The sequence below is a fragment of the Somniosus microcephalus genome, unplaced genomic scaffold, assembly GCF_052327205.1.
Source record: "Somniosus microcephalus isolate GS21.2 unplaced genomic scaffold, FLI_Smic_1.0 unresolved_chr1, whole genome shotgun sequence".
Classification (NCBI taxonomy): domain Eukaryota; kingdom Metazoa; phylum Chordata; class Chondrichthyes; order Squaliformes; family Somniosidae; genus Somniosus; species Somniosus microcephalus.
This window is the reverse complement of record NW_028225179.1, coordinates 142,764,031-142,776,901: the sequence shown is the minus strand read 5'-3', so window position 1 is coordinate 142,776,901 and position 12,871 is coordinate 142,764,031. Positions and strand designations below refer to the sequence as shown.

Sequence of the window (12,871 nt, the reverse complement as noted above, 5' to 3'; positions counted from 1 at the left end):
TTCAAGGAGGCTTTGAGGGTGTCCTTGAAGTGTTTCCTCTGCCCACCTGGGGCTCTCTTGTCGTGTCGGAGCTCCGAGTAGAGCATTTGTTTTGGGAGGTTGAGACCAGAGTGCTACCCACTGAGCCACTGGCTGACATAGTGATTAATCGCCAGATGCTTCTCGCTGACTTTCCTTAATTGTATCATAATGACCAAGTGATTTTGATTTCGGAATTTTTAATCCAGTGGACCTAGCATTGAAACTGAATTGGAGATATTTTGCTTGCACACGGGATTTTCATGTAAGCTCGTCGACCTGAAACATTAATTCTTGTTTTTCTCTCTCTCCACAGATGCTGCCTGACCTGCTGAGTGTTTCCAGCATTTTCTGTTTGTGTCCGCTGTATTTTGCTCTTGTTATGCGGGGATATCCATTTCCTGAAGGTAAAACTGTCTGGGTGTTATCCGAATCCCGCTGTAGGTTTGCACGGGTTGCTTCATCATCGTAGGACTTGACTTGCTCATGGACTGGAACCCTGAAATGCCCTGACTTTATAATGGAGGGAAGGGCATTGATACAGGCTGGTGAAGATGCTTGGGGGCGGGGGTGGGCGGAGGAAGAGCTTTCTTCCTGCAATAACGTCTGGGGCTGTGATGACTGACCAAGCATCTGAGAGGTAGGTGGCTTTAACAATTCAGATGTTGGGTATTTGAGATCAGAGCAGATTGTCAGGCCAAGAATGTCAATAGTTGAAGGATTATGTTGAATTGTGTGAACAGTGCGTCTGGGCAAGCATTTTCAAACCGATGTATTTCTGGACAAATTATACAACAGTTATTGACACAGGGCGGGATTCACTTTCTGTGCCTCGGAACTCTTGATTCTGCATTAATGCCTAAACGATAGGCTAACCCTCCCGGCACAGCATTTAGCCATGGCAGGCGATATGAAACGAGATGCTTTCCATGTCTGCCTCGGACATCTTCAAAAGCAGAGTGACCCACCCCCGCCCACCCCGCCAGCCCTCGGGGCACCGTGTAAAAGAAGATGATCGAGATCAATTAAACTTGTGAGAGACGTGAAGAAAGTGTTCTCTGAACTGAAAGGTCGATTCTCATTTCCACATCAGGGTGTAGCAAGAGATACAAATGTCGCGCGATTCCTGACATTACATCACAAGGGAAATGGGGAAAGTGTGAAGAAATGTTGCTGAACATAAAGTGAAACGGGATGAATATGTTTATGACTATAAGTGAAGGAGGTTGCTAGTGTCCCGGGCAACTAAGTGTGTGGCAGTCAGAAGATGAATGCTCACATACAGCAGATAATGATTTGAGAAGAAACTAGATAACTATGAACAATGGCCAAATACTGCGCATGCTGGAAATCGGAAATAACAGAACATGCTGGAAACACTCAGCAGGTCAGGCAGCATCTGTGGAGAGAGAAACAGAGTTAATGTTTCGGGTCTGTGACCCTTTGTCAGATAGCTCTGAAAATAGCTTTGGTAGAGTCAGAATCAAAGAATGATACAGCACAGGAGGTGGTCATTCGGACCATCGTGCCTGTGCCGGCTCTTTGAAAGAGCAAAACAATTAATCCCAATCCCACTGCTCTTTCCCCATAGCCCTGCTAAATTTTCCTTTTCAAGCATTTTTCCAATTCCCTTTTGAAACTTTACTATTGGACCTGTTTCCATCGCCCTTTCAGGCAGCACATTCCAGATCATAACAACTCGCTGCGTCAAAAAAAATCTAATCTTCCCTCCGGCTCTTTTGCCAATTAACTTAAACCTGTGTCCTCTGTTACCGAACCTCCTGCCAGTGGAAACGGTTTCTCCTTATGTACTCTTATCAGAACAGTCTATGTTTCCTTCTAGACCATATGATCTTGATTGCCCGGTGCCACACGCTTTGAAGATGTCGATATATTTATCGCCCTCTCTGTATTAACTAGTTAAACCTCAACTTCCCTGTTTATCTTCAATTAGAATGGGTTCGGCGCTTTGTGGAGACATTTGTGTCTCTCAAAAGAGCCTTTTGTGTTTAGAGTTATAAATCCATCGTCCCTCTCAATTTACTTCCTAGGTCTTCTCGATTTGGCTTTCTTCTCAGTCGGTCTTTTCCTGGGCTTCTTCGCGGCGCTCTTGTCCTCGCCGGTGCTGCCGGCGGCTTCCTCCGCGGGCTGGAGCTCGGCCCCGGCACCTTTCGACTGTTGCAGCTGGGGCTGCTGCTGCTGCTCAGCTTGAAGGAGCCGGTGGCCTTGGCTTGCACCAGCGAGCCGTTGCTCACCAGGCTCTTGTTGGCCAGCTGGACGCGGGCCTGGTTCTTCTCCACGTCGTAGCCGTTGGCCAGCAGCGCCTTGCGGAGCGAGGCCAACGAGAGGCCGCCGCGCTGCTTGCGGGCCGACAGCGCCTGCAGGATCAGCTGCGAGACCCGCAGCTCTTGCTTGTTGCGCGGGCGCCGGAGCTGGTGGGCCGCCTTCTTCGGCGGGGCGTGGCCGTGGCCGGCGGCCGCTCGGGGCACCTTGGGCATGGCTGCGGCTGCGGCCAAGCTGATTCCTCCCACTGGAAGCGAGTAGAGCCGCCGCCGCCGCTTTGCTATTTACAGACTCTAGACGGACGCAATAGAGACACCGCGGGCTCCACATGTTGCAAAAAAAATAACAGAAAACGCTGGAAATACTCAGCGGGACAGGCAGCATCCGTGCAGAGACTAACAGAGTTAACGTTTCAGATGACGGGTCCCAGATCTGAAACGTTAACTCTGTTTCTCTCTCCACGGATGCTGCCTGACCTGCTGAGTTTTCTAGCATTTTCTGTTGTTATTTCAGATTTCCAGCATCTGCAGTATTTTGCTATTGTATTGTTGCAAATATATATATGCCTCCACTGAATGCAAAAAGCGACTCATCATTTCCAAAATCCAGCTTCCTGGCCCGTCCTCACACATTTGATTTTTTGGGGGGAGGTTCGACACTTTCTGTAGTAATAGTACTAATGATTCTATTAGTACAATTCTTGTGTAGCATTCGAACACAAAAGAAACACTCAATATTTGCGTCTGGCGGAAAATAAATATATATATCCGCATCACCTCACAAATCAAAGAAGCCGCTGGGGAAAGCCAATAACAATAAAAGATTTACGAGGATGATACCAGAACTGAGAAGGGATAACTATCGGGTAAGGCTGAACAGGCTGGGTTTCTTTCTTTTGAAATGTGTCCTGATAGAGGTCTTTAAAATTACGAAGGGGTTCGATAGGGTAGAAGAAGAGAAGATGTTTCCACTTGTGGTGTTGCAGAATCCAAAATCAGGGGCCATAAATATAAGATAGTCACTAATAAATCCTATAAAGAATTCAGAAGAAACTTCTTTACTCAGAGAATGTGGAGTTCGCTACCACAGGGAGTGGTTGAAGAGAATGGCATAGATGCATTTAAGGAGAAGCTAGATAAGCACATGATGGAGAAAGGAATAGAAGGATATGGTGATAGGGTGAGATGAGAGGAGGCTCTATATAAACACTGACATGGGCCTATTGGCCTGTTTCTATGTAATCATTGCTTTGATTTTGTTGCACTTTTCGTTTCTCAGCCAGAATGTTGCAGGCAGAAGCTGCACTGCTGACTGGAGCACATCATCTCAGAATAATGCTGAGTGATACACTGTCTGAAAGAGTTAAAAGGGCTAAAATAAGGGAATTGAGGAACCGAGCATACATCCAACCATATAAGGGGTTGTTGTGTACATGTCCCATAGGGAAACATGGTGAAATGTGGTCAAATGGTCAAACCGTCAGTTGCTAATTGAATAAAGTTCACAAACCGTTAGTTACTAATTGAGGAATGTGGTAAAGATAGCGTATGGGGTCACAGGATATGTAAACGGTCAAAATGTGCACACGGGTCGCAAGAACTTGCACACAAAATCAACTGTATGATGTAAGCCACGACTTAGAACAAAAAAACTGTATATAAGGCAGGGGATCTTAGCGATCGGAGAGCATTCGTCCCAGATGAGTGACTCCCCTGTCAACTTGTAAATAATGTTGATTTACTGAATGAACCTCCGGATTCCGAGTGATTGATTGGGAATAAGGCGGACGTCGACCCTTTATATCAGAGGGGAGAAGAAGCTCTCCTGGTTTACCCTTACACAGTCATTCAGGTGAAATCTTCAGTTCGGGTGGATGTAAGAAGTCCCGTAGCAGTAATTGAAGAAGAAAAAGGTGTCTCTGTGTCCCAACCACCTTCGTAAGGTTATCAAGGGATACGGAGCTGAGGTGGGTACATGGAGTTGAGGTAATGATCCGCCATGATCTAATTGAATGGCAGAACAGACGGGAAGGGCTGAATGGCCGACTCCTGTTCCTATGTCACCAACATTTCACTACTCAGCCAACACCACCTAAAACAGATTGTCTGGCTCTTCGTTCATTGAAGAGTAATCTTAGGCTGTTAGGTGTTTTGGGATATCCAGAAGATTTGAAAGGCACAATATAAATTCAAGTCGAGGCAAGGGAGAACTTGTAAATACCCGAGGGTTTTTGAATTCACAGCAGAGCGGGTGTTTGAGAAGGCCACGTCCTATAAATAGCGATAATCAGAGGGCTGCCTACCGCAAGTTTGGACAGAGATCATGCACATTAGATCTGCGGCCACCGTGCACAAGAAGATCCAGCAGGCAATAAGCAGCATCTTCATTTCAATGCGTTGATGCAGCAGGTCATGTCATTTAGATGTCGATGCTATTTTGTGGCCTTTACCCCATAGGTTCTACTAATTTCGGCCATGGTCGCTGAGCTGTACTTTTGAAAATAAACATTGGAAAGGATCGCCTGCAACTTCCATTTTCAAGCGTTCTGTTGAATTTTGCTGATAGGTTGTGGGGCTACTCATAGATCTGGGTCCGCACAATCACACAATGGTTCTTGGTGACCAAATCCTATTACCTGGGATGTTGGGAATTCCCAAACATTTCACCAGTACGTTGGAGGCCACATTCTAAAATTCCATTTCTTTATAAGTAGGGCCACCTGGTTTATGGTGACTGAATTTTAGTACCACGAGACTGCAAGGTTTTGTAGGAATTTCGCCAGCCATTTGGAGGTTGTATTCTGCGATACCATCCATTTTATACGTTAAAAAATGTAAATTGGTGGTCTTGACAAAGACAATCTCAGCTAGGCTATTAAAGGTGTATCGGAAGCACACAATGGAAGCGAAAATAGCTCATTGTTTTTGTTTCAACGTTGATTCTTACACATTCAAGTGACGAAGACGACTTACCTACCGAAATCGTGTCAATAACTAACAGAATTTAAATGCTATCTACAAGGCATCGCCGCAACCGCAGGAGTTCTTAAAGACGTTTATAGTTTCACGATATGCACATTGCAATAAATACTTGCAGGAACAATCATGAGCTGCACGACAGGATTTGATTTCAACCATTTATAATTTACAGATAGATAGTCTCATTGCTGAAACGAGAAATATAACAAAATTAACAATTTGACGCAAAAGCTGCAGTTGCGGACCTGGCTGAGGACTGTTGAAAGTGGCGCCCAGGTTGAGGACTCCCGGTCTTCCGATTCTCCCGCCGCACAATTTATCACAGCTCTGCTGCTGTCAATTTAACCACCTTTAAAATAGGAGTTAAAAACCAATATTGGTTCGTATATTATATTATTCCTGGAAAGTATACTTCAGGAATTGAAACTCAATCGAATTAATAATTTCCAGTATCGCAATGGGGAAATAATTCGTTTTCTATTTGTCAATAAGGATGATTTTGGTAATATACCATCGGGTCAATTCCAATTTTCCTTTTTTAAACACCCAACCCTCCGGTCCGGCTCTTTGTGAATGTTTTTGTGGCTCTGAAAAGAGCCGTTTCCTATTTAAGGTATTCATAATCTGATTGGTCTCCCCTTTAGGAGCTGTCCTGTTGCTCCGAGCAAACTTGGCTTTCTTTCTCCGAGGGAAGTCTCCTCCTGAGCGGGGGTTTGGTCCGCTTCCTGCTCCAGTTGTTTGGCCAGCTTTCTCGGCTTTGCACGCTGGCGTTCCCTTTCCCTTCGGCCCTGGCCGCCTTCCTCCCCTTGGGTTTGCGGGCGGTGGCCCTCCTCGCCCCCTTCCTGGCGGCACCGCGTTTCTTGGTCTTCCAGGGCGAGCCTCTGCTCCTGGGCGCCGCCTTCCTGACCGCACGTTGCTTCATCCTCCTCTTCCTCCTCTCCCTGGAGGCGGCGACGGGCTCCCCCTTGGGCTTCTCCTCCTCCTCCCGGTCGCCCCACGTCTTGCTGAGCCTGAAGGAACCCGAGGCGCCGGTGCCGGTGGGCTGCAGCAGCGAGCCTTTGGTCACCAGGCTCCGGACCGCCTGGTTGACCCGCCAGTTGTTTCTGGCCACGTCGTAGCCGCGACCCGAGAGGACCTTCTTGAGAGCCGACAGCGAGAGCCCCCGGCGCTCCTTGGTGGCCGCCACCGCCTCCAGGATCTGCTGGGACACGGTGGCGCCGGGGGCGCAGCCCTGGTCTTCCTCCTGGTGCTCCTGGCAGGGAGAGTGTCGGCCATGGCTGGGCTGGGACCTTTTCTCTCTCGCTATCTGAGTGTGTGTTGGGGAATGAAGAGTTTCCAGCAGCCGGCGCTATTTAACCAGGCGAACCGGACGCTGCAGAGCCAAAGGTCTCATCTCCTGAAAAATGCCCGCTAACAAAACACAAAACAAAGTCGCCTTCTTTCCAAAGCGTGTATCACCTCAGAGCGATTATATATCCCCAGAGACATTCTCTCTCTCTCTCTCCCTTCGAAGTTCTTCCGAATCTTTTGTTTTTTCATTAAACTTCTGCTCAACTCTCTGTAAAGACTTGAGCGTCTCTTCATCTCTTTCCTCCGTGAAGCGTCTTGGGCCGTGTTTCGACCTTAAATGTTATTTGTAAATGCAAGTTGTGCAGATTTCTTGATCTGGGAAAATGTGTCCGTCTTATTTCCTACTCCAAGTCGCGGTCTCGATGACTTCTTGTCTCCAACTTCTCCCCTTCCCTGTACAAAACAAAGGTCTTCCTAGACCGAAACGTGGCGTCACTTAACATTGATGCTTGAGCTACCTCCTATTTTACTCCGCTTTTTTCCACAATACTGGCGGTCCGCCAATATTGATCTTCGCTGTACAACTGGCAGGGAAGAGCCTTGGTTTCAACCGAAATCCTTGTTCTCGGAGTTGTTTATTGAGCGCCGATTGCCCCTTTCCCCGTGAATTCCCCAATCTCTTCAGGGACTTATAATCAAAAATAAGAAATGCGAATTAAAACAGCTTTCATAAATATAACGCACATGTGGATGGATTAACCGGACGATTAATTTGGCAATTCATTGCATTAACATACAGCCTAACAGAAGTATTTGTTCAGGGGCCTCGGTTTTGTTTTATAGCTCCGTCTTAAGACTTTGTGAAGTGGCTCTTAAAAGAGCCGTTTGGTGATTTAATTGCAGGTTTTATTTTGGGAGGGGGACTCTACTTGGAGCTGGTGTATTTGGTAACAGCCTTCGTCCCCTCCGAAACGGCGTGCTTGGCCAGTTCCCCCGGCAGCAGGAGGCGGACGGCGCTCTGGATCTCCCGGGAGGAGATGGTCTGGCGTTTGGTGTAATGGATCAGGCGGGAGGCCTCGCAGGCGATGCGCTCGAAGATGTCGGTGACAAACGAGTTGATGACACTCATGGCCTTGGAGGAGATGCCGGTGTCGGGGTGGACCTGCTTCAGCACCTTGTAGATGTAGATGCTGTAACTCTCTTTCCTGCTCCTCCTGTGCTTCCGGTCCCCTTTCCTGGTCATTTTCATGGCGGTTTTCTTCGAGCCCTTCTTGGAGACGACACCCTTGGCACCGGCTGTGGTGGAACTGGTGGAAACAGCAGCAGCATTCGGCATGGTAAGCCCTTCAACTCCTTTCTCCACGTCGATTTAGTCAATAAAAACACAAAGCAACATAGAAACGGAGCCCGCAACTCCTCCTTTATATAGAAAGCTCTATGCTAATGAAGGATGCCAAATTGTCTATTCCAATTGGCTGATCCTTGATACACCACATGTTCAGTCTCCACGAATCATAGTCACGTATCAAGTTTTTTTTGCCAGAAGCCGCTGCCACTCAAGGAATGGGGAAACCTTAATTTGCTGGAGCAAAATCCCGAAGCTATATATATGTATATAAAATCTCATACTCTCATGTGACAGGTCCACAGGCCATAAGTAAATGTCTTCTGCTAAATAAATTCACTCGAGCCACAACAATTCTGGAGCTCCCCATAATATACAAATTAGACGGGTCCCAGAAATTACAAAAGAGATTTTCGAAGAGAAAAAATATGCGCTTAATCGCTTCTGTTTAAGAAATATTAGCTATTTACTAAAACCCTTACGTTATAGTACACAAATGCTGAACCTGAGGCAATTTATTTGGTATTTAAAAAGGTTCTCGAGATGTGGGCATCACTGGCAAGGTCAGCATTTATTGCCCATCCCTAGTTGCCCTTGAGAAGGTGGTGGTGAGCCGCCTTCTTGAACCGCTGCAGTCCGAGTGGTGAAAGCACTCCCACAGTGCTGTTAGGTAGGGAGATCCAGGATTTTAACCCAGCGACGATGAAGGATCGGTGATATATTTCTAAGTCAGGATGGTGTGTGACTTGAAGGGGAACCTGGAGGTGGTAGTGTTTCCAATGCGCCTGCTGCCCTTGTCCTTCTAGATGGAAGAGGTTGCAGGTCTGGGAGGTGCTGCCGAAGTAGTCTTGGCGAGTTGCTGCAGTGCATCTTGTAGATGGTACACACTGGCGAGTATTCCATCACACTCCTTGTGCCTTGTAGATGGTGGAAAGGCTTTGAGTCAGGAAGTGAGACACTCACTGCAGAATACGTTGGATGATCGTATGGAGCATAAACACCAACACAATTCCAACTCTTAATCCAATGAATACCAATAATTTCTGTTACTATTTTTTCTCCAACTCATTCTAGTCTGCAAGATGCTTCACGACAACTGCAGCTGGTTGCAAAGGCTCCTGAGAGCTGGAGGACAACCGTCAGGATCATTCGAAGATTCTCGGGTTTATCTTCAAAATGTCAATCGGTTAAGTTGAACAGAAACAACGGCCTCAGCAATGATTTAAAAATAAAGATATTTATTGTATAATTCTGGAACAACCTCTTTCATCTGAAGGGTGTGGTAGCTCTGAAAAGAGCCTTTTGTTTTGGTTCGCATGTGTAGTATTTTTGTTTTGGGTTTTCAGCCTTGGCCGCCGCCCATGGGGCTGCTGCCGCCTTCTAGTCTCGGCAGGGAGTAAGAGCCTCGAACCTGTTGGACAAGAGCAAGGGCTGCAGCTCCTCCAACACTACCTCCTTGATCCCCGTACCTGCCTCACTCATAGTCACACCCTCCTGTCCCTGACCACGGAATACATCTGAATTAGTTAATCTAATTGGTGTGACTACTTCCTGGAACACAGAGTCCAGGTAACTCTCCCCCTCCCTGATGTGTCACAGTGTCTGAAGCTCGGACTCCAGCTCCTCAACACGGAGCCGGAGTTCCTCGAGCAGCCAGCACTTACTGCAAATGTGATCACCGTGAGCATCAATAGTGTCCACCAGCTCCCACATATTGCAGCAGTAACACATCACCTGCTCTACCATTCTATGTAATTAATTAAATTTATTAACATTATTTTTAAATACCCGAGGCTCCGCTGCCGGCTGTCCGCACCAGCGAGCCCTCGATCACCAGGCTCCGCACTGCCTGGTTCACCCGCGAGTTGATGCGCGGCACGTCGTAGCCGACAGCGCCTGCTTGACGGCGGCCAACGACAGGCTGCGCTGCTCCCTGGAAGCCGCCACCGCCTGCAGGATGTGGCCCGACACCGTGGGCCTGCCTGCCAGCCGCACCTTGGGCGGGCTCCTCCTCTTCCTGGCCTTGCGGCCTCGGGCCGGGCCTTTGGTCTGGTTACCGAAGCCATTTTATTTTTTCACTCGCTCAGCGCCTCCCCCCCTCCTCCGGCTGCTCCGCGCTCCTCACCGCGCCGAGTCCAGCTGCCGAGCGGCGGCGGCGGCCATGCCTTTTGTAAGCTCAATGCGGACGGTCCAGAGGCAATTCCTCCACCGGGACCCAGCGCGTGGCTGAGCGCCGCGTGCACCCAGCGGCTGCGACTCTTTCTGTGTGAATGTGAGCGTGAACAGATTTGGTTGCATTCTTCAAACCTTCAACCCTTCCCTCTCCCTAGGTGGCTGCATCCCATTTGGTTGCATTCTTCAAATCTTCAACCCCTCCCTAGACGGATGCATCCCATTTGGTTGCATTCTTCAAACCTTCAACCCCCCCTGAGGTGGATGCATCCCTTTTGGTTGCATTCTTCAAATCTTCAACCCCTCCCTCTCCCTAGGCGGATGCATCCCTTTTGTTTGCATTCTTCAAACCTTCAACCCCTCCCTCTCCGTAGACGGATGCATCCCATTTGGCTGCATTCTTCAAACCTTCAACCCCTCCCGAGGCGGATGCATCCCTTTTGGTTGCATTCTTCAAACCTTCAACCCCTCCCACCCTCCCGAGGTGGATGCACCCCTTTTGGTTACATTCAGCAGCGATACAGTTTGCGCGATTAGTTCACTTCTTGTACATGTAGAAGCCCTTTCCTGCAGATCACTCAGGCATCACTGGGACTTCTTGGAGTCCTTGGGAGGTTATTGAAACTTCAGTGTAACTGACATACTGTGAGGACGCCCCAATTATTTGGTGAGATGTTGGAATGTAATTGACATAAATTTGGAAGCTCTGAGCCCTGAGGAATTCATAACATTGGGCAAAACCTGATGGAAGTTGCTGTGTTCACTCGGACACCAATTGTGCTATTTTTCTAGGCCATTTGGTATTCTTTGGATCAGGTCACTGGGGATGCTAAACTGGGAGATGGCATTTCATAGGCATTTGGTAAATCCTGCTGAAAGTCTTTTTCACCTTCAGTTACACTGCCAATGAGCAGTCTTTCCTACTAAAAGTTAACGGGTCATGCTCTGACAGTCACAGCAAGTTGTTACTGGTCCCTCTTCCTCTTCTGTTGAATAGGTTAATGCCCTCAAGATGGTGCTGTAAGACAATTCGAAACTGACAAACCAAATATGCTCACAATGTAATCCTTTTATTGTGTTTGACCAAGTCCAGACACACGCAATATCTTTAAGCAGTAGACATACAGAGAAATAAACAGAACAACCCGTTTCCCTAAGGATAGAGATGTAATCTTCATCTTTCCTTTCGGTCCTGACTCTATCTACAAATTATTAGTGAAAGTTCAAGATCTTTATGGGTCTCTAGTCACGCACACTGATTCATTATGGCATGACAAGTGTTATTGTGAAGAAGGCCCAGAAAAATGAGTTAGCTCCCACAAACTTCCAGATGGTCAATCTGTTTACCATTAAGCATGCAACTAATCGCCTCAGCCCCCAATGAAGTAGGTCATAGCCGTTGTTTTGGCGGATGCTTTGCTAAGCTTGCATTTGGTAATAATATCTTCCCTTGGAGCTTTCTCTCAATGTAGAGATCCAGAATTAGTTTTTCTGACAGGTTGCTAATGAGGACCCAAGGTTTGTTACAATTTTGATAGCCTTTTTTAAGGAGATAGTTTCGAATTTGCAACAGTTTGCTTTGATAGGTCTATAGATTTTGGTGCATGCAGGAGAAAATTGGGTCCAATTGTGTCACTATTCTGTTACATATTTAGTGGCAACCTTTACAGGATAAAGTAGAAAAAAATGTAGCTACGTTCACGGGGCTACAAAATACAGAGGAGCCTTAACACAGGCATTGAACAAGCTTCTAATGTAAGCTTCTATTATGCAGGGCTCTTTTGCTAACGCCAAAGCAAAGCTTCTGGAGGGACATTTGAGAAACCAGAAAAAAGAAAAGAAACTTGTAACAAACTCCCCAAAATGCAAGAAGCAATAGATTTATACAGTTAAGGGCATGTGCAACGTAGAAACGTAGATCCAAAGGGAGACTGGTGAACACTGAGGTACTAATGAAAAACATATTAAAGTTACATTTATGAAGCAGGAGAGAACAGGCTCGATTTTCATTGGGCCGTTGAGGCGGGATTGGAGGCGTGTGAGAGGGTGAAATCCAGAAATCGGGGGTCCCGACCCCATCCCACCCCCAACCCGCCTCCATGCCAGTTTCACAGGAGGCGGGTACCCGACCTGTGCTGAGAGCCGCCTCTCCAAGGCGGGAAGGGTATTAGTGCCGATTAGCTGCCTGTTAACAGATAGTTAACAGGCAGTTTTTAGCCTAATCCCTATTTTTAGCCCTGAAGTGTGGGATTCCAGATGGCTCCAAACCACGCCAAGTTAGTGAGGCGGACCATCGGGCTGAAGGGCTTGGAGGGTTCGAGATGTCCGGTGTTCAGGTGAGTGATGGGTGCATGAATGCAGAGGTAAGTGTGTTTGGTGTGTGTAAAGTGTTTAAATAAGTTTTACTTACCTTTACAGGCTTCCTTCCTTCAGGTCTCGGGAGTCCCTCATCTCACTGGCACAGAAAGCAGAATGGCCACGAGCTGTCAAAAGTTGCAGCATTCAGCTTTCTGTTCTGGAGAGATCTCTAAATCAGCCTGAGAGGAAGGAATTAAATTGGGGTACAGATTGTCAGTGTTTGACAGCTTCAAAGAGCTGTCAAACGCTGATATTTCATCTGTCAAAAGCACTTGACAGATGAAATGTCAATCTGTGACATCACCTGTTGCCTTAAGAGAGTTATAGTATACCCGCCGTTTACCTGCGCGTCATTGAATTTCTTGACTTTGACATTCAGAGCACTGGACAGAAATCACACCACGTCAACACCCGCCTGCGGCCTTCG

The 12,871-nt window shown here is 47.4% G+C and overlaps 3 protein-coding genes across 3 annotated transcripts; all 3 read right to left on the bottom strand.

The window, feature by feature from the left end:
• Nucleotides 1–2,058: 2,058 nt before the first annotated feature.
• On the bottom strand, nt 2,059–2,516 carry LOC147096095 (histone H1t-like). The gene is given in 2 exon segments (XM_085973771.1): nt 2,059–2,139; nt 2,142–2,516. Coding segments are annotated over 2 exon segments (456 nt in total).
• Nucleotides 2,517–5,919: 3,403 nt separating this feature from the next.
• Nucleotides 5,920–6,672, bottom strand: LOC147096094 (uncharacterized). The gene is made up of 2 exons (XM_085973770.1): nt 6,646–6,672; nt 5,920–6,531 (listed from the first exon to the last, which is right to left on the bottom strand). Exons 1-2 carry the CDS (start codon nt 6,670–6,672, stop codon nt 5,920–5,922), a joined length of 639 nt encoding a protein of 212 aa, XP_085829896.1.
• Nucleotides 6,673–7,460: 788 nt separating this feature from the next.
• On the bottom strand, nt 7,461–7,929 carry LOC147096093 (histone H2B type 1-A-like). Its single transcript, XM_085974082.1, has one exon. It carries the CDS (start codon nt 7,903–7,905, stop codon nt 7,495–7,497), a length of 411 nt encoding a protein of 136 aa, XP_085830208.1. The 5' UTR covers nt 7,906–7,929; the 3' UTR covers nt 7,461–7,494.
• Nucleotides 7,930–12,871: the final 4,942 nt, after the last annotated feature.